At 32.2% G+C, this 25,641-nt stretch overlaps 1 protein-coding gene across 1 annotated transcript in view; it reads right to left on the bottom strand.

Annotated features, from left to right (window-relative positions):
• Positions 1-6,595: 6,595 nt before the first annotated feature.
• The window catches only part of LOC129223202 (nose resistant to fluoxetine protein 6-like), a 29,779-nt gene continuing 10,733 nt past the window's right edge, over positions 6,596-25,641 (bottom strand). Inside the window, exons 7-12 of the mRNA XM_054857769.1 lie at positions 25,371-25,450; positions 20,736-20,858; positions 16,953-17,073; positions 13,239-13,425; positions 9,383-9,525; positions 6,596-8,465 (exon numbers count right to left, since the gene is read on the bottom strand). Of these exons, the coding sequence (XP_054713744.1) occupies positions 8,214-8,465; positions 9,383-9,525; positions 13,239-13,425; positions 16,953-17,073; positions 20,736-20,858; positions 25,371-25,450 (906 nt within the window). The 3' untranslated portion in view covers positions 6,596-8,213. The remainder of the gene's footprint in view (positions 8,466-9,382; positions 9,526-13,238; positions 13,426-16,952; positions 17,074-20,735; positions 20,859-25,370; positions 25,451-25,641) is intronic.

The raw sequence follows: 25,641 nt of genomic DNA, 5'->3' as shown, positions 1-25,641 counted from the left end.
AAAAAAATATTTTTTTGCCCAAGATTTTGGAAATTCTCGATATTAACTCATAAAATTTCAAAACAATAAATAAATAATTTTTAAAAAATAAATAAATTTAGGTTCAGGTCATAAATATAAACCAGATAAACACACATTAAAAGTTTTTCGGAAATATATAGGAAACTTTTTGAAATATCATGCGCGCAAAACGAGAAAACCGAAGAAACCGTCACCTGAGAAAAAGAAGCTTAAACAGCTGCTGTTAACATAAATCACTATGGGGAAAGTTTACGCATTTTTACGATAACTTAAAAAGTTTTTGGACTATGGTAATAAATAAGATATCAAACTGTGGTCCTTAAACCCCTTTTCCCAGAGTCTATTTGAGAGAGAAATATGACTTTTCCTTACATTCAAACAGCATGTCACATCGCGAATTTTCATGGAATTAAAAACTAAACTTATATTTAGGTGGCAATCTTTGCTAAAATCTCAATATTTAAGTAAGTATGCTACTCAATAAATAATTCTTCTAAATAATTATTTCTTCATTTTATACTTTTATTTATTCACTTGTAAAGGATCATGCTGTACGTTGATGTGAAAAATCTGCCTCATCTCCCAAGTTTTAAAACTCAGCTTTTGACTAATGAGTTTCGCAATGTTTCACTGAAGTAAATTAAAAACATAGTACTATAAATGGATTCCGTATAAAGTCCGAAATCTGAACTTTCAAATTTTCAGAATTTCACACAACGTTTTATAACCGGGTCATGAGTATAAAGTGTATATCCCATGTTTGGCTGTAGCCAGAGGTTCTTCTCTAAGGAAAGGTAACTGTCCCTCCTTTAAAAAAACCCGATCCTCACTCTTCTCCCTAATTTCACTAAAAATAATTTATATCGTATTTTTTATACTTCAATTTCGAAAGCTTTCTGGAGAAGAGCCCCGTACCAGACTCTTTTTTCTCTTACTTCCAAAAAAAATGCCTAAAATAGTGTATTGGAGACTTTAATTTCAAAGGATTTTTCTCCTTTATATACCGTTGCTAGAAATAGCTTTCAAATAATCACTTTATAACCTTATGTAAACTCAGAACCTCCAACCCCTTCCCCTTATATTACCAAAGACATTTTAAAAATTGCGATTTTTAGGATTCAATCTCGATAAATTTCGGGCCGAGAGCCCTTGTCCTTAACCTTATGTCACCAAACAGACTAAAAATGGCCATCAATTTCGAGGAAATTCCGAGAGAGAGCAACAATTCACTATCAAACGTCTTCACATACACCTTAGGATTGCATTTTTGAAACTTCAATACCAAAAAATTTATCATAGCAGCTCCTGGTTAACCAGTTCTATTGGTTTTTATGGCGCAAGAGCTTTTATAGACTTAACAGCACATAATATTATTGAAACTTAATATAGGAATTTCAAAAAATGTGAGTAATGGCGCAGTTTCAAGTTTCAACATTGCCTCTAAATATTGAAACCCGTCTCCAGGGGGGGGGGGGAAGCGAGGGGCAATTGAAAATCGCCATCTTGTTGTGCCTTTGCTTGGCCTCCCTAACGTGAACTTTGGCTAAACCCATGTTTGAATATGTGGGGGAAGGTGAGGCAAAGTGAAATTTTGGAATACTTACACTGTTTTAAGCGTCACCTATCTTGTAATATTCACATCTTGTAACTATACACATGTAGCTTAGTCCAGTCAGAAAAACGTTAACTCTGAAGATCCAAAAAAAAAAAAGGATAATACAAGCGATTTCCAAAAATTGATTCTCATGTTGGAATATTTTGTCGAAAGTTAAAAAATATTTCTGTTTTTCAAAATGATAAACTTCTTGTTGTTAACATTTTAAATATTAATTGGGACATACTAATAATCTGAGCAGTATTTATTTATTTAATGTTAAGCTTATTTTTATATTAAATGTTTTGTACACTTGGTCAACAGGACAAATTGGATGGGGCGAAGTGAAATAGTTCATTTCCCTTACCAATTCAATCATTTATTAAATCACTTACGTTTTCATTTATTAATCAATTCATTTATATTCCTTAGTTTTATATTTCATTTATTTATTGATTTATTCACTTATTTTTTTCTTTTCATTTACTAATTTATTCTCATATTTATTTATTTTTTCGTATAAAAATTAACTTATTCGTTTTTTGTTTCATTTATTCATCTTTCATTTATTTACATGATCAGATGTTTAAATACATTTTTGACAAAGTCATATAAACAAGTTTATTAGAAAAATATTATATTTTTCACTTTGCCCCGTGGAAAAAAGTGAATCTTTTCGATATCTTTTTGAAGGAACAAATTTAATGCTAAAAATGAAATCAATGTTTCAACGTAGTAAGTTGTATTATAAAACACATTGTTCTATCTAGGGGAGTGTGGCCCAAAGCGGGTAGACCTTCGTATGCCTTCCCCGTATGATGTGTAAGCGGCGATGCATACTTATGTCGTGTTTACATGAACACCCCCGAGTTTTTATCAATCCCAGCAGGGAAGCGGCATGGCGCAACCAGACTTAAAATGAAAAAAATGATACATTTCTATAAATTAATAAATAAATAAATAAATAAGCTTTGTAACTTATAATTTGTCGAAGAACAGCTTTTTTTTTTCTTTTATTGTCAATAATACAATACTATTACGGTATTCTGACACCATCCACCTTTAAACTACGATAGCCATTTCGTTTGTTTCTTTTTCAAATTTAAGGATATAATTATTGAAAAAAAAAGTGTCTTTGGGTAAAGCGGGTAAGGCAAATCGGTTATAAAATTGAATCATATATGTATTTATAATTTCTTGATTCGTGTGCTGACTTAGATTTTCTAATTCAGTAGGATAAGTTTAACTTTAAAAAGTTATTTTTTAGGATGGCAATTAATTAGTCTACTAATTTAATCACTTATTTCTGCTTTGAAATTGGATAAGTACTACTTTTATATATATATATATATTTATAATGGCAGGTAGCTAGTCAACTATTTTAATCATTCATAACTTCATATTTGATTGGCAAGTGTACCAAATCACAATTAGTTAAGCTTACGCGCTTTGGGTTCCTGGTAGGGCAAAGTGGGTTTTTCTAATGTTTGTAAAAATTGATAACAAGTAAATATTAGGTTTGAAATAATACAAAAATGACTTTTCATTTTGAAGTTCAAGACCAATGCTAGGCAATAAAACCGAAATTGGTGCGATAAAAATCCAAAAACTGCCATTTTCGAGCGTTCTTCGAAAACCTACACGCTTTTCTCCACCCTCCCCTATCTGTGCTGTAATTTTCAAAACAAATTTATCTTTCCCTCATTTTGAAAAAGTTAAACTATTTTAACTATTTCACTTTTCCCTCACGTTTCCCTACTATTTCCCACCCAGTACCCGCTACTCTCTCCTTATTAGGCACATAACCCATGCTGAGCATAAGTGTTAACACGAATCCTCCCGAAATGTTACCCTACATTTTAGCCTACTTACCAGTTAAAAAAGAATGAAAATAAAAAAAGCATGAAAAATGCCTAATGCATCTTGGAAATGTCCCTCCCCCCCCCCCTTTCCAAAAAAAAAACCTCACAAAAAAAATGTATTATTTCAATGAGCATTTAAAATAAGAAATTTGAGAGAAGGATATTAAAACATGGTAAACACGTGCCTGTCGGTCGGTCTGTATGCCAGCTTGCCCCCTCCCTTACTTCCCCCAAAACAACACGAGCGCTTATGGAAGAAATTCGAACGTTATTAAAATCGCATCGATTCCAAGGACATTTGATTTGAAAAGCAGCTGATTTTATAAACCGGCAAACCTGCACTTTTAGAAATCAATACTCTAAAAAGGAAATGAATGGCTACGAGAAAATAAATATTAATATTAATTGTTTGAAAATAATGTTGACATTTTAACTTAACATGAGGGGTTTTTTTTACAAAAGGTTCAAAAAATATTGGCGTTCTTTTGTGGCATTAACAAACGCTGTTCTGACATCTATTGCATAGGGCGAATTTGGTAGTGCGATTCACTCCTTTTCCGAGACCGATTCCCTCACTTCTTGGGCAGACATTATAACTTATTTTTACATTTGTAACAGATGCTTTCCAAAAGCTTGATTTTATAAAACGATTAGCTGCGTCGCAGGGCTTTGCACGGTATACCTCGAAAATAAATGTTATGTCAAGTGTTCAACAACGAGACAAAAAAAATCAATAAAATTTTGTGGCAGATTACGAAAAAATAACCAAAAAGTAAACATTTTAAATCCTCCGATTACAGGAAAAGCCTTTAAACCAAAAGCCAGAATTTTATTTGTTCATATTCGAGAGAAAAAATGGCAATAGATGTTTCAACTCAATTATTTTTTCACGCTATAAATTTTAATAAAAGCGTTGTTGTCGACAGTTGAGATAAGGCACTGAATAATAATTTGAATGGAGGAAAGCCTTCGAAAAATAGGGATTTTGTGTCGAATTCTAAGTATCATAATTAGTAGTTTTTAATTGATATCTCCACTAACTATTCTCGGAGGAGTATGTTACTTAGCCAAGCATAAAGACAGGAAAATTACGAATCCATCGATACATGGTTCGATGGTCAGTTTATTGACCTCCGGGAGAAGTAACTCGGACATAGATACATAGGTACATACATAGATACGCGCGTTTTAATTATATAAGTTGACATTGATTATTAAACCATCCTTTTGTTAAAGGATGGTTTAAACGTGGTTTGGTATTGTAATGACCTTGTTCTTCCAGATTTGATTTTAAATTGCGGTTGATTTTATAATCCAGTGTTTTTTTAAGTGGCGGTCACTGCATTAAAATAACGTTTACATCAGTTCTATGTTTGCTCCATGCTTATCTTTTCTTCCCCCTTTTTTTTTTGGTTTTGTTTTAGTGGAATTTTAATGGTTATTGATAACTAGATATATTTGCTTGTCGGCGGGAATTTTTCATTTTAATTGGGCTTCTAATTCCTTCTTTAGTTGGTGAGTTATGTTAATCGAACTTTTAACGTCATTTAATGCCTTGTTTTTTTTTTCTTTCGCGCGTGTTTTTAAATTTTAATGGCTTACTTTAATATTCTGGTGGATTATTTTTCATTTTAATGGAACTTTTAGTGCACTCAATAATTCGAATTATTTTAACAGTGAAATCTTCTTTAATTTAATTCTTCAATCAAATAATTCTCACACACTATTTTAAGACTTCGTAAAACTGAGCATTAACCGCTAAATAATATTTACTTTGTTGGACATTGGTTCATAAATGATAACTGATAGGGTAAATGACTAGTTGTTGTGACCTTGGATCATAACTGATAGGACACTGGACTCCAAAAATAGATTTTTCAAGAATATCCTCCCTACATTTTTTTTTAAACAAAAATGTTTAACTAGTCTGATTTATTTTGTTAACACTTCTCTGTCTCCAATAGTGAATTCTCTTTCTGAGTTTTTAAATAGTTTTTTTAATCAACTGTCATTGCGGTTTGTTTTCCCCAGCTCTTATTTTTATTGATACTTACTCGTTCCTTAGCTCGTTTCTATCACAGAAGTAAATTTCTGCCATTAATTTAAATGTGCAAGATCTAGCTAATATGTCCATAGCACCACATCTTTTCCATTAAAGTTAGTCCAAATAAAGTAAAAATTTCAGTCCAGGGCACGATTGACCATAATTATTTTTTTTTTTTTTTTTTGGCTGTTATTGTTGTTATTAAGTTAATAAGTGGAGTATTTTTTATTTAAATCTTTTACTGTTACATTTAAATTTGGCTACTAATACTAGTTTTTGTCAAGGATATCCACTTTTTAACAGTAACTAGATTTTGATAAGTAATTATTTACATTATACCGACATCAATTAGCAGTAAAAATGCATACTGTTCGTTTTCCTTAGCCGAGACCTAACGCCAATTTGCGCATGCGTCAGGTCTGCTCTGATTTCATCAAAATAGGGAGGAAAACCCGGAAGTAAAAGGTGCAAAATAACGTGTTCAGCAGTTCTTCCAATGTAGCATCGAAAAAGACTGAGATAGTCAGTGCGAGCGGTAAGTGCCCATCCTCAACCTATCGCCCCTTTTTGAAATGGAATTTGTCCTGAGTGGTATTAATCTTCGCTTTCGAGAATGGCCAGTACTTAAAAGATTATTTTAAAAGAAAAAATATATTATTAGTATTATTCAAAATTGTTTTGTATATTTCTTGAAAATAATTGTATTCAGCTAGAATGGCCATTGCTAAATTTTAATCTGACCATAACTAAAAGTGTGGAATTATAACTAGTTAAAGTTGTGTAGTTCATTTTTTTCTGGAAATATAATTGAATCATCATTGAAAATTAATTTAAAAAATATCATGGCTGTAAATTCAATTTCCAAGTTCTAATCCCATTAGAATTCGATTTTTCATGAACTGGAACTAATATTTGCCACCAAAATTTAAAAAGCCATAACCATGTCCAAAACTAGTCATTTATCCAGCTAATGAATGAATGAGAAAATGAAATAAGAAACTTCTAGATGAAATACAATATTGCAATCAATTCATTTTACTTAGATTTTTATTTCAAAAACATACAACCGTTTGCAAATAAATTATAAATACCACAGAAATAATGACAAAACATACATCTTAAATACAGATTCAAAAATAACGAACATGTTTAACACAGATAAGTTTTTTAAAGTTAGTCTAACATCATTTCTAACTCTACACAACACCATTTGAAACAAAAATGAAAATTTCTTAAACCAAACTTTATTAAATTATAAGAGTATGAAAATCAATGAACTTAAACTTCAATTAAAAAATGTTACAAAACAATTATCCCAACTGCAATATATTTCTCCAATTTTTAGTTTAGATTCAAAAACTAAATCCAGTGAAAAAAATTTAAAAACCCTCCATCCAAATTCTAATGAAAAAAATAAGCCCAACATGAATCAAATTTAGTTCAATTACATAATGAAACGAGAAAAAAAATGTTTCCCTGATACACTCCTAATGAAGGTAACATAAACATAAATTCCTTCAACCCAATTTCAGAAATGAAAAATATTATTTACATAATGAAAATGCGGTTTGCTGAAATGAAAATGTAAGTAATGGTTTTTATCTTATACATGAAATGAATTGAAGTTAAAGATTTAAAAAAAGTAAGAAAAAATTACGTTCCATGGCAGTTGACGAACTAGATTACATTAGCATGAAGAAAAGCTACGCAGTGTAGGCAAAAATTTTAAATGCACCAAATTGTTACTTTTTCTCAAACTAATGCTGGTATTATATTGTCAAGTAAGTATACGTAAGGCAAAACACAATGTAAACGTTGACACTAAATTTCTAAAGCAATTTCAGTTTTCGGTAATGAATAATAATTTATCTTATCTTTTATAATTTAAGCTCATAAACACAGGAAATCAATTCTGTCCGTCGAAATGTTGTCTATACCATAATTTGCGGATTCAGTTTCAGTAGTATTTGGGAGACAAAATCGCATTGTGAACCTCAAATAATCTGGCTTTCGTGCTTATTAAGGCTTTCGTGATTCTGGAGATAAAATTACAAAATAAGAGATTTTAACGTTATGCATTTAAAAAAAATGCAGATTGTAATTGGGGGTAAATCACTTTATCTATTTTTATACAATGCCAAATCGTGCTTGAAATGGTAGTTTGAAAGTTAATTAGAGATGGAGAGAGAAATAAGAAGTGTGACATCACAATTGTTTTACAACAGTATGTTTACAAAAACAGCACGACACGTCACAGGCGGATAGTAAGGGCATGGTAAAGTGTGACTCTTTAGCCGCGTTCACATGAGACTTTTGTGCTTCGTAAATTCTCGTTCCAGCTCTCCAAAAAAAAACTGGAAAATTTACTGTTCACATGTGAAAAAAGGTTGTACCCGATAAAGCTATTTTACCCAGCATCCTTTGCGGCAATACCCTGCAAGTAAAAAAACTTATTTTGCGTAGTGCATGTAAGAAAATCCAGCATTTACTCCAGTAGGAAGCAGAAAAAAGAAAGATCTACATTTACCCGGGAAATAATATCTGTAATGCGGTTTAAAGCAGGTTTTTTCCAGGATAGAAATGGTTCATGTGAACGGAGCTTTTGGGACAAATCGGGGGGGAGGGATAAATTTATTGGGGAAAAGTATGACATTATTTACAGACAGCCCGTTATCATTTCTTTAACCATTTCTCAGTGAACACCGTTTTCCATCGCAGCATTTTGGCTTCCAGATACAGAATAAACTCTGCTCTTGTGGTTGAGATTAATGGCCTTCCATGGCTTCTGAGTGCTCTCAACACTTTTTGGCAGTTCTTTTTCGTCGGTTTTTTTCTTTGGAGCAAGAAAAACCTTCTCCAGAGCCATGAATGGAGATTCGAAGAGGAGACTCAATACGAAAGCGCTCATGAATCCAGTCAGCACATATCCTAAATACATAAACACCTAAAAAAGATTTTAAAAGCAAAAGTTAGTTTTCAATGCAACTTGGAAACCACAGAGACATGCTGCTGATTTGAGCAAAATTCTGTTTGATTATAGTTGCAATATCTTGTGAATCTGGAAAGGGAATTGACATTACTTTTAGTTATGTAAACAATAGTTAAAAAACTAAAAATGCACAAATTTTTAGGAAAAAAGTCACCACACGGCAAGGGGTTACATGAAACTCTTTGTTTAATTCACAAATTTGTAAGCTTTTTACATTGGTTACGAGAAACTATTAAAGATATAAAAAATGTTGTTTTTTTTAACCTAAAAACTTGAAATTTAAATGTAGACTTTCGTCTAAACATGCCGTAGACTTTTTTATTCGTTTGGTTTTTTTCTAATATTAACTGGTTAATTTCATTGATGAATTACATTAAACTGTATATCCTCTGTGCCCTGAGCATGGCCACAAATCATGTAATCATGTTCTAGAACATTTGTCCGGTAAGTAATCCTGTAATGTTAAAGTGTCGCCAAATCATAAACACATAGCAGAAAGACGCTTCAATATATAAAACTTTTGTAAAGTATGGAATAAAAACCCGGAGATGTATTGGTATTTGAATCAATACACTTCACATGCAACTTCACGTGAAACTCTGGGAAAGTTTGACGAAACCCGAGTTTTTCCAGCAGAAGGGAGGTTCACGTCTTTTTAAGTATATTAATGTTCTAGCTTTTTTAATATGGTTTAAAATCATGGCAAGCTGTGTACTAATCCCCCCCCCCCATTCACACGCATTCACTGGCACATAAACACCCCACATTTAACTATAAATGCAATGATGGTAATGGAAAACTAGATTTATTTTCAAAGTTTTTCGCCTGGTGTTTGTTACTAAAAAAAACTTTAACTAATGGCTAAAACTTACGAATGTCCTGTGATCTGCTCGTATAAGCACTCTTGTACTTCCTACGTACATAAACTGAATGATAGGATGCACCAAGTAGGCCATGTATGTCAAACGGCTCAGCGGCACAAACGCTTGCCAACTCAGAATTCTGGTCACAATGCCTAAAAAATTAAATTATATTTTATTCTTGAAAATATTTACAAATACTGTATGAATTATGACCTTGTACAACATCATGTAAAATAAAGTCAGATTTTTAGAAAAATTCAATTTGAAACCGTTTAGACGTAACTGAAGACTTAAGGCTAAAAGGCTGCAGCATGGAAATAACAGAGAAAAATACAGTAATTTCTCGCAAATCTGAAAATCAACTACCTCTTCCTCTAAGGTTCCTCAGTTAACGCTTTCATGAGAAATGGTACAGTAAAAAAAATTTATAACAGTGAAACTTCAACAAGAATTCTACCTCTCTATTTCATTAAAGTCGTTCAGTTGATTGTGTAAAATGAGGACCACGGAAAAAAAATCATATTACTGAAACTGAATAAATAATCACGTAGACTACATTTATACAGGGCAACATATGGATGCCTCAGTTGCCAAATCGATTAACTCCACTTTTTTTAAAAAATTCCTCATTTCTGGTTTAATAGTGCTTAGTCAATGCTTCCACTGTAAAAAATACCCGTAATTTCAACTGGTTTTTCCCGTAGATTTGACGGTTTAAACCTGTTTCGTTGACAAAACAGTTTTTCCCGTTCTACGCTTCAGCTATGAACGGTTCAAAACCGTAAATTTGTCCTTGTATGGTAAAAGACCGTTATGTTGACGGGTATTCTCCGCAACTTTTACGGTTTTGCACAACCAACCCAGCTGCCGGTAAAAAACCATAAATTTTACGGATTTTTTTTGCAGTGTAGAATGTGAATTTATATCAAACTTTTGGTTCAGTACATTTCTGACCCTGTGATGGCAGAAAATGTAACACGAAGGCCCATTCACTCCTATGGATAACACTATCTTCATCTCTTTTCTCGACTTATGTTTTATGGAGTTAACTGATTTGGCAAGTGAAGCATCCATATAAGAGGCTATACTGCCGTGTGCAGGTAAAGGGCAGTAACTGCAAATTTTTCATTTTTTTACATTTTTGTCATCTAGTGTACGTTATCTTTATTGTATGAGCTCGCTTATTTGGTTTCCGCTGAAAAAAAGGCGCGAAAAAAACATCTAATTCGAACTTTTTCCTATAGTATTGAATCCACCGCACATTTCTTCATATATCTGAAAAACTCATTTCTGCAGATACTGCCATTTACCTGCACACGGCAGTATACTGCGCCCAGACTACAATGCGGGAGCACTGAAGTCTTCATTAAAGCCTTTGATGTTAGCTTTTAACTAACACGTCCACCATCTTGGGGCTGAATGCCGGTTTTTTCTTATGCCTGCTTTGATGAAGTAGCATGTTTTGCTTTGTGATTGTGGTGCTTCTTGGTTGTGGTTTAACATGGAGTTATAAGAAACCACAATCGAGAATTACAACACGCTACTTCACGACAGCAGGTACGGGGAGAGAGAACATCGTTTAGCCCCAAGATGGCAGGCATGTCACTTACGCTACTTGTTCTACGATTCAGGGCTTTAGTCTTCAGAACGTATATTTATACTGATAATTAACTCGCAGATTCCTCTATAATAAAAATAAAACAATTTTTAAAAAAGCAAACTTCAAAATCAGTGAAATTTTTATTCAAAGTCTCTTTAAATGCAAACTGTTTTATTTGCAAGCCATTATATGCAAGCCAATGTATTTTTAATGTGAAATTCATTAAAATGTCTCACTTTTAGGCCTGAGTAATTTCCTAGAATTCTAAAAAGACGTACAATCAAACGTTGTTAATGTTAATTTTAGGGACTAAAATATGTAACTAAGAGTTTAAAGACTTAATTCTTTTGATACTCGAAAAATCAAGTGCAAAAGAAAATGAATAAAATTCAATAATTTCAACATTTTATATAGCATCATTAACAGTTATTTTCTTTTCGCTATGCAATAAAAACATCTCTTCACTAAATTAACTCCAGACAATACACTTAATAATAGCTGTATTTTACTAACAATTGATACATAAAAATTTCATTAAATATACGAATTTCCAAATCTTTTCCAAACAAAATTGTGATGTATGACAGATACTTGTACTCGCTACTTATGAATGCAATATAAATAAATACAAGAATCATTTTTCGAGTTTGTTCAATGCTCAGATAACTTAAACTGTCAACCTTTTCAATTGACACACAATTAAAAACATTATCCTTTCAATTACCTTCTTTTAAAAAAAATCCAAACATATTGACTCATAATATATAAAATATTTGTATAGGTATTTTTCTCTATTAATTGATGCAAAAGATCATATTTCTCGGCACTGCAAGGTTCTATTTCAAAGCATTCATTTAGTTTCCTGTATCATTATCGATGATATATGAAAGACAATACAATGACTTTGATAAAATAAAAAAAGCATGTTTAAGCATCTCTCAATAGAACTGCTTTTGGATTTCAGAAGTTTCTTTTTAATATCAGTCTTAGTGACTATGTTTTCACATTAAAAGCACTTTTGTTTCACTTTTTATAAAGATGATCATTGAATATTTCACATATACACACCGCGATGTTTTCCTGGACTGTCTTTTAATGAACTGCAATTATAAATATGATTTCCTGAATCAAACTGTAAGTTGATTGACACATTTTGCGGAAGTAATTCCTTTCACCTGAGCGTCACCGGTAAAGAAACGTGCTTAGGAATTTTATGACTGCTCTTCTCAGCAATTAAGTGTTTAGTTTTAAAAGTTTATTGAACAGGCAGAAAAAAAAAATATTAAGGTAAAAAATTAAAAATCATTTTTGTCATAAAATCTTCAAGTTAACTGGTTTTTCTAGACAAACTTTTTCCTTGAGCGATCAGTTTTTATCAGTAGTGTACTATATTGTTATTTTAAATTTACAATAAACGGATGACTTATTGGCTAAATGGTGCACTTTTGATTAAATATGTTCACCAACATGTAGAGATAAAATACTGTAAAAGCACCTATTTTCCTCGAAACATAATTTTCACGAAAATGAAGTTATCAGTAAATTCGGGAGCTGAAAATTTCACGAATTTTTAATGAAACGAACCGAAAGTTGAAGTACAAAAGCACTTGGCGAGGCAATATCGACGCGAAATTTTCGTCGTCATAGTTACAAACCGTGTGCGGCAACACTTTATTTATTTTTTCTTAGCTTTACTCAAACACTTTACATTTAAAAAACATTTTTTTTTGCTTTTTTTATAAAACTACGTTTTTTTTTAGGAAAAAACACGTTATAGATGAATTTAAACAGCGAAATTTGATCTAAGTTCAAAATTTCCAGAGTACTAATACCCATCCTTTAAGATTGATTAGAAATAATAGTAATTAACGTTAAACGCTGTAAATTGATCTTTAGGATAAGTGTAATGGTGGACAGAGGCATAAATTTTTTGTCTTTATTACCATATCTTATTCACAATTTTTTTTTTTTTATGGATATACCTCGTATTACCTATTCTAGAAAATCAGCAGTCATAATAAGATGTGTAAAAAATTTTTAGCCAATCCATACCATTCCATTGTAGAGACAAGAGACCCAACCAGTAGGGTCCTATTGCAGTTTGAGATTGGAAAAAAACATAATCAAAATCAAAATGAGTGCTGAATGCTGGGATGTCTTTTTTTTTTTTTAATCTTCTCGATTTTTGTTCAGATTTTTAGACTTTTTCATTTTTGAACTTTTCAACTAAAAGCAATTTACTCCAAAAAGGATCAAGACTCTTACCTCCATTTCCAGTCATGCAGACGACAGTAACCCATCCTAATGCTAAAGACCAAACAAATTTATTTGTGCACGTATACAAGGTCGATACCACCAAGCTCGGAACATTCCCTTGGTTCCATTCATAAACACCGTACAATACAGTCAATGCTGCTACAGACGATACAAGCCATCCCAAAATATTCACCACCTAAAAATACACATTTTTTGCTTTAGTTCTTGTCAAAGGGCGCATATTTTTATATCGAGCCAGCTTTGAATAAAGAAAAGTAGAATTTCATCGCCTCTAATTTAGATTCTCTCCTTCCTTTTTTTGAGCAATCACGATTGCTTATTGCTTTCATTTAACAGTTTTGATGTGCTATCATTTTATTTTCCCACCAGCACCCTCTGCCAGCACCACCGCCGCGTCGACCGGCTCCTCACGATGCTGCTCCTCTAGCGAAAACAGTCTCCAGGTTGCATCCATATGCTACACACACGCGCATACATACACAACTACACACACGCGCACACACAAATACATACACATACACATACACATACACACAAACACACACACACCTACACACAAACACATACACACACCTACACACAAACACATACACACACCTACACATACACACAACTGCCCACATACACATACCCCACCCCTACACAAATAACACATACACACATGCCTACACACACATACACATCCCCCCCCCCACATACAAACACACAAGCCTACATACATACACTCGTGATTGCGAAAAACATAATTTAAACTCAAAATGTCAAAATTCAAATTAATTTTTAATTTTTTTTAAAATTGAGACAAAATTGTGTGCGTTGTTCAAAAGATTTCACTCTCTGAAAGTATCTGGATGTAAGAAAATTGACTTTATGACTGCTTGTAAACGAATGAAGTAATTTTTGTTTCTTTTACCTCAGTATGTTTCCTTTTACCTTACTTTTGTTAGACTAGGGGGTAAACGGTCTTATGCATACCTACAGATGGGACGAGCTTAAACTGCAGCATCGTGGTGCTGTGATTAAGATCTGCGTAGCCCTCACAATGTTGCCAGGTTAGGTTTACCCCCAACTATATTCTTCAATTACGAAAAGTTTAGTTGCAAAAACTACCGGAAGTGTGGAAATAGCTTGTTTCCACTTACCCCCATCCTTCCTTTTACCCCAACTGACCTTAATTAAGAAAAGAAATCACACACGAAAACGTTTTTATGCCATAGATTAATGAGTAAAAATATCTTCTAATTTATGAATTGTGTGGAGTGTGATAATTTTCAGCAAATGCATTACACGAAAAAAAGGAAGAAAAACGAAAGGTTACTTACACATTAGGCAATTCAAAGTAACTTAACACCTTCCTATTAGGTTATTAGGGTATTACACGTTTTGGATTCAACACTAACAGTAAGAAAATGTTGGAGTTAGACGGGGTTTTTTTTTTTCTTTTTTTTTTTTAGGGGAAACCAAGTAAGCAAGCTCTTACAATAAAAAAAGTAAACTTGAACTAGATGACAAAAATGGAAAAAAAAAATGCATTTGTTGCCCTTCACCTGCCCACGCCTAATTTGTTCCATTTTTCATTTTCAGTCTATTTTCCATTTCTTCATTTATTGGTTTATTTGTTTTAGTTTTTAATGTTATTTATTTCGTTGTTTTATAAAATTTGATACTTTTAATAATACAAGCTGTGTAAACGAAACAATACCATTTTTTATGATAGCAAAAGACATATTTATCAACTTTAAAGCGTTCTTGTTTATTATAAGTATATTTCCAAACCATTTGAAAAATTGTTACTAACACATAATTGAGTCATTCCATTTTTGTATCTTGAAGTATAAATCTATACTTCCTTATTACTTTAAGAAAAAGTTATAGTTACATTCACGAACGCTGAACAAAAGATTATTTGTTGAAAATAACCGAAACAAATTACCAATTAAGGAATCATTTTTATGTACTTAGTGGATTACATTTGATACACGGTGTCTGAAATAGAATAAACATGAAAACTGTTCTTACCAAAATTGCAAATTAACGGGCAATAAATGCCTTTATGCTCAACCAAGAAAAAAAAAATTATTTTATTATCATATTTCATGATGTACACCCAATTTAATCTCAGGTTCAGCATCACGAATTAGAGAATGAATGAATGATCGAATCAATGTGTTGCAATGTGGCCGGAGGAAACGATATTTGCCTCGGAATCTGACGACATTGACCTCCAGTAGTAAATTAACGAGTTCTGGGCCAACCCATTTAATGGAGGTTATCCTTAGTTTTCCTTTCCAACAAGACTCGTATGTTTCGTTTGAAGTAAGAACACACTCAAAGACCGAGTTAACAACCGGTGGTCGTCTTAGTAATTAATTATCCTTTGCTGTTTGGGTTTTAGTGGATCTCATGTTGTTAATGTTTTCCTTTCATTGAATGTGTCTTTCTCCGACAATGAAATTTAAGCTTCTTGTTTCGTTGCCGTAATTTAACTTATTGAATGAAAAGCTAATTGGAAGATATTGTGATGTCGTGATTAGAATGAGAAGGGCGTAAGTCATTCTTACTTATTTTCGAGTAAGTGAAGGATTTGTAAAAATCATCTGCAAAAAATAAGGTCTGCGTCATTTAACTTCAAGAGCAGAATTTGTATTACCGATGTATATTTTATTTATCATGATTCAACCAGGGGCACCCTGAACTTAAAGTTTTGAGAGTGCAGAAATTCTCAATTTGCCGAATATAACTTCAGATTTTGCCGGATGATGATAATTTTAGGGAATCGGCAGACAAAATTTGCCGAATAAGGAAATTTTTCTACCGTGACCACTAATCGGGGTGCTCCTGGTTTCAACTTGCATCAAAAATTACTAAAAACTTATTTTAAAGTAACTTTAAACGACTTACACCACTGCTATTTCAAGTTTATGATGGTTTTGCTGAAAGAAAATCTAATACATGCAAGAGCTACTATAAATTAAAAGTTAGCAGAAAATTCTGGTTTCTGGTCCAATCAGTAGCCTGGAAGCCGACTTATACCATTATCGTTCTCACCTGAACAGCAATTCAAGATATTGGACAATTTTTGTGACCTCCTAATTGCCAATATAGATAACATTTTTTGCACATTTGGGACTTTATACATAGAGAAACTAAAGAGGATCCTCAGTAGATTCTTAACTCAAGTTTGAAGTAATTTCGACTTACAATATTATCATTCTAACTCGTCCAGGCAGATAACCGGGTTATCCCACCTGTTGTCCCCCAGATATCTGTTAATTGCATATAAGTACATAATATAAATCTTCGCCTCAAAGCGACAGTAGGATATCTCGCTGTTATTCTTGGGATTATCTATCCAACTGTTGTTCTGTGGCTATGAAATGTTACTGTTTATATTTATAAAGTCTATATGCAAAAGAAACCGCTAGCATTTAACAATTGATATCAGTACGAAAAGATAATCTACCAGATTCAGTTCTAGATGATTTTATTTCCAAACCACTTGGGAAAAAATTTACAAAAATATATTATTTGGTTATGTTGCTTTGAAATTACAGAGTGAAAAACAGCTAAAAATTGCAGTCATTGCTAATAAACATATTTCCTTTTTAAAAAAGATTTAGTTTAATTTAATTACTTACACCGATGTAAGAAAACTGTTTGCTTATCACTAATAACATAAAAACAAATACAAAAAAAGCATACCAATGGTATATGTATTTTCTTTCTTGTCGCAATTACATAACCAACTGTCATACCCACGCAGTACGTAGAGAGATGAAGGTAACTTCTGAAGTATCCGTAGTCGGCAAAATAATTACCATCCCTAAATTATAAAGAAAAATATAAGAAAATTCTTCTAGAATTATTTTTGAAAACACAAGTAGCCAGTCCTGGAAATTTAACAAATTTATCCTACATACGTATTTTGTGTAAAGAAAATTTTAAGAGTTATTTTAGCCGTTTCAATGAAAATGTGCGATCATACGATCAAAATTTTTTTTATTGAAAAAAGAATTTCATAAATCCTGAAACACGTGAACGCTATACACATTACTAGCACAGAAGAATGATAGGATTCTTAAAAGACAAATTTTTAAAAAAATAGCACACTTTAAGTCACCTTACACACGAAGTGGTTAGTGGAGTTAACTTTTCGAAAAGGTTGCCTGTTAACTAGTTGACTGACGTTTTTCGTTGCATTCACACAAGGCAACTTAGTTGAATCAAAATTAGAAGAATCAATTTTTCTTCTAATTAGTCGAATTTCTTCTAGGAGCTGTTCCACAACGCTATTAAAACAGAACCGAGTTGACTGTCTACTAATTTACTCGTGCGTAGAGCAAACGCCTGGTAATGTCCCGATTAGTGTTATAAACTAAAAGGTTTCGACGAAGAACAAGGTACAAGAAAGATAAAAGAAATACGAAACACTGTATTTCATGTAACTAAAATGTTGATCGCACTTTTCGGGATGAGAACGGTAGTGGCACATGTGCATAGGGTGCCAGGCACACCAGGCTATACTAAACTGGTTGAATCAACTTGTTTCAATTTTATTAGATTTGTGGAACAGCTGCTCAAATAAATTCGGCTTGTTTAAAGAAAAGTTGATTGAACTGAGTTGCTTCGTGTGAAGACAATTAAAAACGCCAGTCAACTAGTTGATGGGCAGCTTTGTCGAAAAGTTGATTCCATCAATCACCTCCTCTGCAGAAGGCGTAAAATAATTGATACTTGAAATAAAAGAAACATGTAAAAAGAGTTTTTTTTTTTTTTTTGAGTTACAAATGAGCATTGCTCGATGACAAAAATCTAATCTCGCTGCGTTGAACGAAGAGGATTACAATCCAGTTTGTTGCACAAGCCATGTCACATCTTTTTATAGAGTCAGGCCAAAGCACTATTAATCAACTATCGATGCCGGAAACGCTGCAGAAAATTCAAGAACACATTTTTTGCAGCATTATGAACTTTTGACAAACGAACTTAGTGCAACATTACGAACCATTGAAAGTGTGATATGACAAAACATGTGGGAAGAACTGGATTACAAATTAGATATTTGTCGTACCGAAAAAGGGTTGTACATTGAAGATTTGTAAAGTTTTAGCTCATATCTTTTCACTTCATTCTAGGGATTTTAAACTTTGGCTTTTAATTATAATATATTCGATAATAAGGAACCATTATGCATCATGCTATACAGTATCAGCTTTCTGAAGAAAAAAATTATGTTTGAAAAATAATGATTTGCGTGACCGTACGATCCCGCCTGTAACACGTACAAATCTTAGAGCAGGAATTATTAAATAGAGGGAGCTAGTCCAATCATTGGCTTAGCAAAAGGTGAGGCAGAGACTCCAAGTCACGTGACTCAACAATGACGAATGGTTGACACGTTTTGCATGAAACCAAGGAAAGAAATCTGATTCCTTTCAATGCTTTGCTTTGAAATCTGTCACGTGCCTTAAGGTCTTTGCTTCGCGAATGAAATTCTTCACTCTCTCCGTTTTATTTCTTCTCAATGGTACAAATTCTTATTTTTCAAGTACAAGATTTTTTTTTTTTTTGTAGTTGCTACAGTGGAACCTCGATTATCTGGTAGTGGTTTATCCAAATCGCCGGATTATCCGGATCGAATTCGTAGCTCTTAAAAAACATATGCTAACATTAGACGATTTTAAACTATGATATTAAGAGCACAATCCCAGTAGCAGAAATATCACAACGCTGCTATGTGCGTTGGGCAGATTTCTGAGAAAGTCTTCAGACTTTTTCTTAGTTAAGGGGAAAAATACCCTAATATCTTTAAAGATTTTAAAAAATCTTGAATTTGAGTGAATGAAAGTTTGTACCGCTTTTTCTGTGATATAATCCTCGGGTAACATATTAATTTGTAGTTTTTTTGCGTCTCATTTTTAAAAATTTCTTAAAGCCGATTAGCTAATGTCGGATTATCCCGCAGACTATTTTTAGATTTTTAGCCTGCGTCACCGACTTCTGAAGAAAATTCTGCTGATGGGAAAATAACTATAAGTATACCGCACATTCGCTTTTTTTTAAATTAAATTTACAACTCTCACATAGATTGTATTTTAAGTTATAGTAATTTAACAAACACCGCTGCAGCTTAACTATAGCGATAAAATGTTAAATTGATCGAGCTTGATTCAAACGACACACAGGTTGGAACTAGGATACGATACAGCGGGCCATTTCTCTGTTAAGAAATTATGTGAAAAATTATTTTGATGTTTCCTTCATGTCTTTTTTGTGTTTGTAATTATTCTGAAAAATATGGATTTTGGTAGTGATAAATATCAAGTCAGCTTGTTTTAAGATTTGCTTTGCTCATTACTCATTCTACGCGGATTTTCCGGATTTTCGGTAATTCGGTTGGGCTTTGGTCCCTGTTAGTCCAGATAGACAAGATTGTACTGTATTTCATTAATATGATACGTAATATTTTTATATGTTCGACTATAACAATATTAAAAACCAAAAGGCGTAAAATGTCAAACCTGTGAAAATGGATTCAGCAACCAGAAGAAAAAAAAACTTGGTTTGTTTTTCTATGTTTTCGTGTATGAATTGCTTTGGTATGCCTAATAATTTCATATATTAATTTTTAAAATCCGGTCATTCTTTTATAATTACGAATCATTTTTAAATTTGCACTCTTACGTTTCATATTGTAAGTCTTCATATGTGATGCAAAAGAGAGAAAGTCATTTATTCTGCAAAATATTTCTCCCGAAATTCAAGTTAATGCAAGAAAAAGTAGAAAATCTAACTGGCACATGAGATTTCATGTTCGAAAAAACCTTTTTTTCTCTCAAATTTAATGTTTTCATTGCAATTAAAGTAGATAACTCTTTCTAGCCTAACTAGTGCAACTATTCTATCGTGTTGTACTTTGAATTTCAAACAGCTAAATTTTTCCCTGGTGGCTATTTAACCGTAGTACATTTGAATCCATGTACTCGTATATATGTTCTGCTACTCAAAGATTCGCGTGCTCAGCTATGCAAAAGTGAATGTGTTCAGCTACTTGGAGGTACTCTTGTAAAGAAAGGAATTCATGATTCTTAAAGAATATTTCTGCCCCTCCTCCTCCTGCAGTCCTAATTTATATTCAAACCAGAATAATATGTCCGTTCTATATCAACAAAACATCACTTGACCAAATTAATGCAGCCTGGTATTGATGCATAGCAATGAGCTAGGAGCCAAACTTCTAAAATTGTCATTCAACCAGTCAGCAATCCCCACGCTATAGCAGTTTGTTGAAAAAAAGCTTTTTTCCTTTTTATTTCAGCCGTTAACCTTAATTTTCTTTTTAAAAAATGTAATAAAGAGCAAAAAGCATCTTTATACTTTATTGCTTGCTTCAAAGTATTTTCACTGGTTATGATACTTTGTAACATACCATTAACCGCACAAATATATATTTCTAACACAAGAACAAAAAACTAAAGGACTTACTCAGGATGAGTGAATGCCGTGATAGCCGTGGGATGAAGTTGATAATAATAATTATTGAATATGGTTGCACAAGTCCCCGCAGCTAGGAGTACACCGTTCATTAAGAACGCGAGGTTCACATTCCTGAAGGATAAAATACACCATTAACGCGAACTGAAGTTTTTAAACTCTTATACACATTCAAACTGTGTGTCTTTAATAAAATTGATTTTCAATGTTAACAATGAATTAAGTAAAACATATTTGTGTGCAAGTTGAAGATTATTTCAGAATTTTAGCTTTAAACAAAAATTTTCTAAAAAGATGGAGAGGAATAAAATAATTTACAATGAAATCTTGTTTCTGGATGAGTTCAAACTCTTAATGAACTAAACAGCAAAATTAAACAGGAGTGGAATAATTATTTGTAAAGGCACAATCATCAATAAGTTTTGTCTAGAACTAAAAGGGTATTTTTTTGTTTTCCCAGTTTATCTGCATCAATTTTATAACATCAGATAAATGTATCTCAATTGACTTAGACCGCAGTTTATTTCAAATATATCTTTTCAGCATATAAAATGGATTTTCAAATATCAAAATATGATTATTTTTGTAAAAAGGAAGAAACTTTTTGCTGATGTAAAATAGATATCAAATTTTTTTTTATGTATTATGCGTAATGTTTCTATAGGTTTCAACTGTCTGAGAGAAATTTTTTTATAAGAAAAGTTTTAAATTCAAAAAACAATTTCAAACATTTAAGCATGCAACAATCGTGGAGCTAAGGTATAAAAAAAAATACTAGTTGGTTATTATGGGGTTGTTTCCTTCAGTCAAAGTAGTACTTTTTGTCACTGAAATTCATAGAATAAGTAAAAACAAATAACATGGGGTCAGAAAATACTTTCATTCTCCCAACAGTTATTTTTTAATTATTTTTTTTAAATGTCCTATTCTTCAAACAAGGCGTGGTCTTGATGACGTCACAAATGATGCACTATGGCGCATCTTTCTACCGCATTTCCACGTTATGATAATCAAGAAGCGAATTACAATTGCGCTCTACGCTTGCTATTAACCATATCGTTGCCAATACACGTGAGTAAAGATGTGAATTAAATATTTTGGACCGTGAATGGCTGCACTGAATGGCATTTCATCATTTGTGATGTCATTGGCAGAAGCGTTAAACGATGAAAGAGCACCGATTTAACTAAATTTTTAAAAATATTAAACTTGAAGAAATTTATAAAAAAAAATGGTCAGATCCTATGCTTTTAAATATGCTCTTTCAGAAAAAAAATACTTTTAAAGCTATGGAAACGACTCCATTAAACTTCCGCTATGAACGGTATCCCGTTTATACAATCTAAGCTATTGAATTAAATGTAATCTATCTGCTTTTGGTGCTATGATGTCTAGGTACATGTAGGCTTCTTGATAACCGAAAATGGGGACATGAAATCCACAGTGAAGGGTTAAGGGGTATTGTATTTCTCACCCAGACAATCGATAGAGATGGACCCCGTCTAGGTGGGTGAGATGAACCCTTTAAAACCTTGAATTTTTTAAATATTGATTTTTAAAGAACTGGATTTAAAAAATAAAGGATAGTAGTTTTCTGCTTTCAGAAAAGGCCTACATTAGAAAAGGTTCGTCCACATATGGGGAATGGGTTGAAGCTAGTTTAAAAAATTCAGTTAAAGCAGTCGAAAAAAATATGTGTGTAAATGAAGCGGGAAAAACTTTCAGCGTTCCTAAAACTACTTTAAAGAGAAGGATTAAAACTGATTAACTTTTCCAAGGAACTGATTAACTTTTCCTCCTATAGTTTATGTATTGCTTTAGGAAATACATAAACTACAGAATCTGGGTTTTTCTGCTTCTAGAGATTTTTTCAGGTTTCTTAGGCTTCCAAATTAGCAGAAAAACTTAAGATACTTCATGATTCTAATAATGAAGCTAAAATGGTTGACTATGGCTGATTACAGAAATAATTTTTACAACAGAAGTTTTATACATATCAAAAGTCAATTTCAATAAACTATCAAGTGTTTGAACGTTTTGTTGAAAAAAATAAGTAAAAAAAAGAAAATGTTTTAAGCTGCTTGGTGTCAGAATGCGTATATTTATTACAACTTGATTTATCTAATGCCCACTGAGCAATTGTTTTATTAACTATTTTTTCTCCCGTACTTGATGGCTTGTTCCATCAGCCATACTCAAAGGATAAAAAGCGTCCTCAGATATTAAGTGTAAAAAACTAACTAACCATCTAGAAAAATGGGAAATTCTGCTGCAACATTCCCCATATGAAAAAGAATAAAACAATCGAAAAAAATCCGCACACAAGATTTTTATATATTAAGATTTACTTGTAAATAAGTTTATTTGATACTCAAGTAATGAAAATAAACACTTATGAATGAAATACATGTGCAATTATTTCATAATATTATTGTGGTCCATCTCTCCCATTTAAGTGCTCCATCTCTACTTTGGATGAAATAGACCGTATAGCAAAATTTAAAAAATCATAACAGGAATTCCTTTAAATACATGACATTATACATTACGATTTTCGAAAGAAACATCATACACTCTATGCATGTTCAATGAAAAGTAAAATTTTTGTAAATGTACAGTTTTGAGAAAATGAAGAAAAAACGTGGGTCCATCCCTCTCCCGGAATTACACTATTAAATCTTTGTAAAACCAACTGCAGTGGAGCCACAGCACGCGTTTTCATCAAAAGCATTATTTTTTGAGCAAAAATCCTCTCCCATCCCATACGAGCGATGCTTTGTTAAGACGCATTGGTTTTTTTAAGGCACATTTTTGCGTACTAAACAATAGTTGCTAATTGGGATGTAATTTTTTAGTATTCTGCAATGGTGTACGGAATTCAAAAACTAAGTCAACTAATCAAGTAACAAAAGCAGTCCTTCGAAAAAGCACAACATTTTTAATTTTACATCAAAATGTAACTTTTAGAGGGGGGAGTAATCCCACAATTTCGCGGGATTGGCTCCTTACAATCCCGAAATCCCGCGGAATTTAATTCAGCATGAGATTGGAAACCCTAATGTCAAGCTCACTTATGTCCTTCTGCCAACTGTAATTTATGTATACATTTGATTACTTGCGATGGCATCAACTGAAAAAAATAAAAGATTTTAAATTTCAATTATTTCCGCAGTCCAAATAACGTTTTCCATTTCATACTCATGTCGTGTCATACTCAAACTTGTAAACAAAACGAGTAAACAGTAATTATGACGTGTTTGCCAAATTCAAAACATAGCCTGTATGGTTTTAAAAATACGATAAAGGTAAAATTCATTTACACTTAATTTACGTGTGTTTACGACGAAATTACAGATAATACAAAGGTGTATTATTTGGGTCGTAGCATGTCATGATCATCGGAAGAAGTTATTCAGAAGTGTAATCAACTGTAAACAAGTGCAAAAACCATTTATTCAAAACATTTCCTTAAAATAAATTTTTACGTCGTGGAAAAGTTTTCCTCTTCTTACGGAAAAATTAAATAGTTGTTTATTGCATTTAACGCAAAAAGTGGTTATTAAAAAGATAGCCAACAACTTCTTTCAAAGTTTTTAATTAAAATTTTACGAAAAGGATGAAAATGTTGTTTTTCCTCAACGAACATTTTTTAATATAGGGACGAAGTTTCTTATTTCTGTTCGTTATTTTTGTGATGTATTCAAATTAAAATTCTAAAATTTCAAATATACAACGCACAAACCCTAAGACATTTTCCCTTTCTCGTTTAAATTGTTGTCTCAACAATTTACATAACTTCTATTGCAATAAATATGAGAAAAGTCACAGTTAAAGTTTTATCAATTCACATGCCTTAGCAAAATTGTAAAGCTGTATGAAGCTATTTTTTGTCTTCTTAATCCGAGTATATTAATTTAGTCCCATTTTTATGACGTATATATAATTAATTGAAACAAAGTTGAAGGTAAAAACCTTTGAAACTGATCCCACATATGGTCACAGTCGTAGCGAAAGGTGGGTTAGAGACTCATTTGGGAAAATAAATCAAAGTTGTAAGCTATGATTACAATTCAATTTTTTTTCCATCATTTTTTGTCTCAAAACTAAAATTTTCATATATTTCAAAATAGAAACTGCCCAATGGTTTTGTAGAGATGGAAACCATGACTGTTTGGGAAAGAGAAAAAATAAATCGTCAATATTTTTTATTTTAGTGACTTTGTCTCAAATAATGTAAACGCCATGTAAAGTAAAAGGTCATGGGAATGCTCATGACAAAACAAAATTCCTTAAAAGATAGCTATTACGCAATGCATACATCGAAAGCATGCACGTTTACAATACATTACTAATTTAATCACTACACTAACTTAATCAAAAGTCTAGAGCATAGATGAAAGAGTTAATGTTTCGATTTTCAAATGTTTTTAAAGTTGACGGAAATAAAAAACTTAACTTCGAAACGTTCTTCAACTTATTTTCAATGTCAATATTCTGTAATTCTGAGTCAATATTGTTAATAAAAACGAATTGTTTAATTGAAATAAGTATTAACTGTAAATAATTACGTAAAGTAATTTTTGTTTCAAAACCATTTTATACTTGACAAATTTTATAATTACTTACCTCTTTAAAGGAATAAGGAAAACTAATGCTATTATATACAAATGAGTGTCGGCAGGCAAATACCACATCCATGGAAAACACTGAAATGATGTTCAGAAAAGCAATGAAATGTTGAAATAATTGTTAAGATGAATAAACCGTTTACTAAATACAAAAGAATAGCTTTTCTATAAATATAAATGGTATAAGAATTAAAGATACAGCTACAACACCAGCCTAGATTTCTAGAATATGCATATAGACAAAATCATCTTTTAAGTCCGCTCATGTG

Source organism: Uloborus diversus, chromosome 5, assembly GCF_026930045.1.
Source record: "Uloborus diversus isolate 005 chromosome 5, Udiv.v.3.1, whole genome shotgun sequence".
Taxonomy (NCBI): Eukaryota; Metazoa; Arthropoda; class Arachnida; order Araneae; family Uloboridae; genus Uloborus; species Uloborus diversus.
Note: the sequence above shows the minus strand (reverse complement) of the source record. Positions and strands in the feature narration are given on the sequence as shown.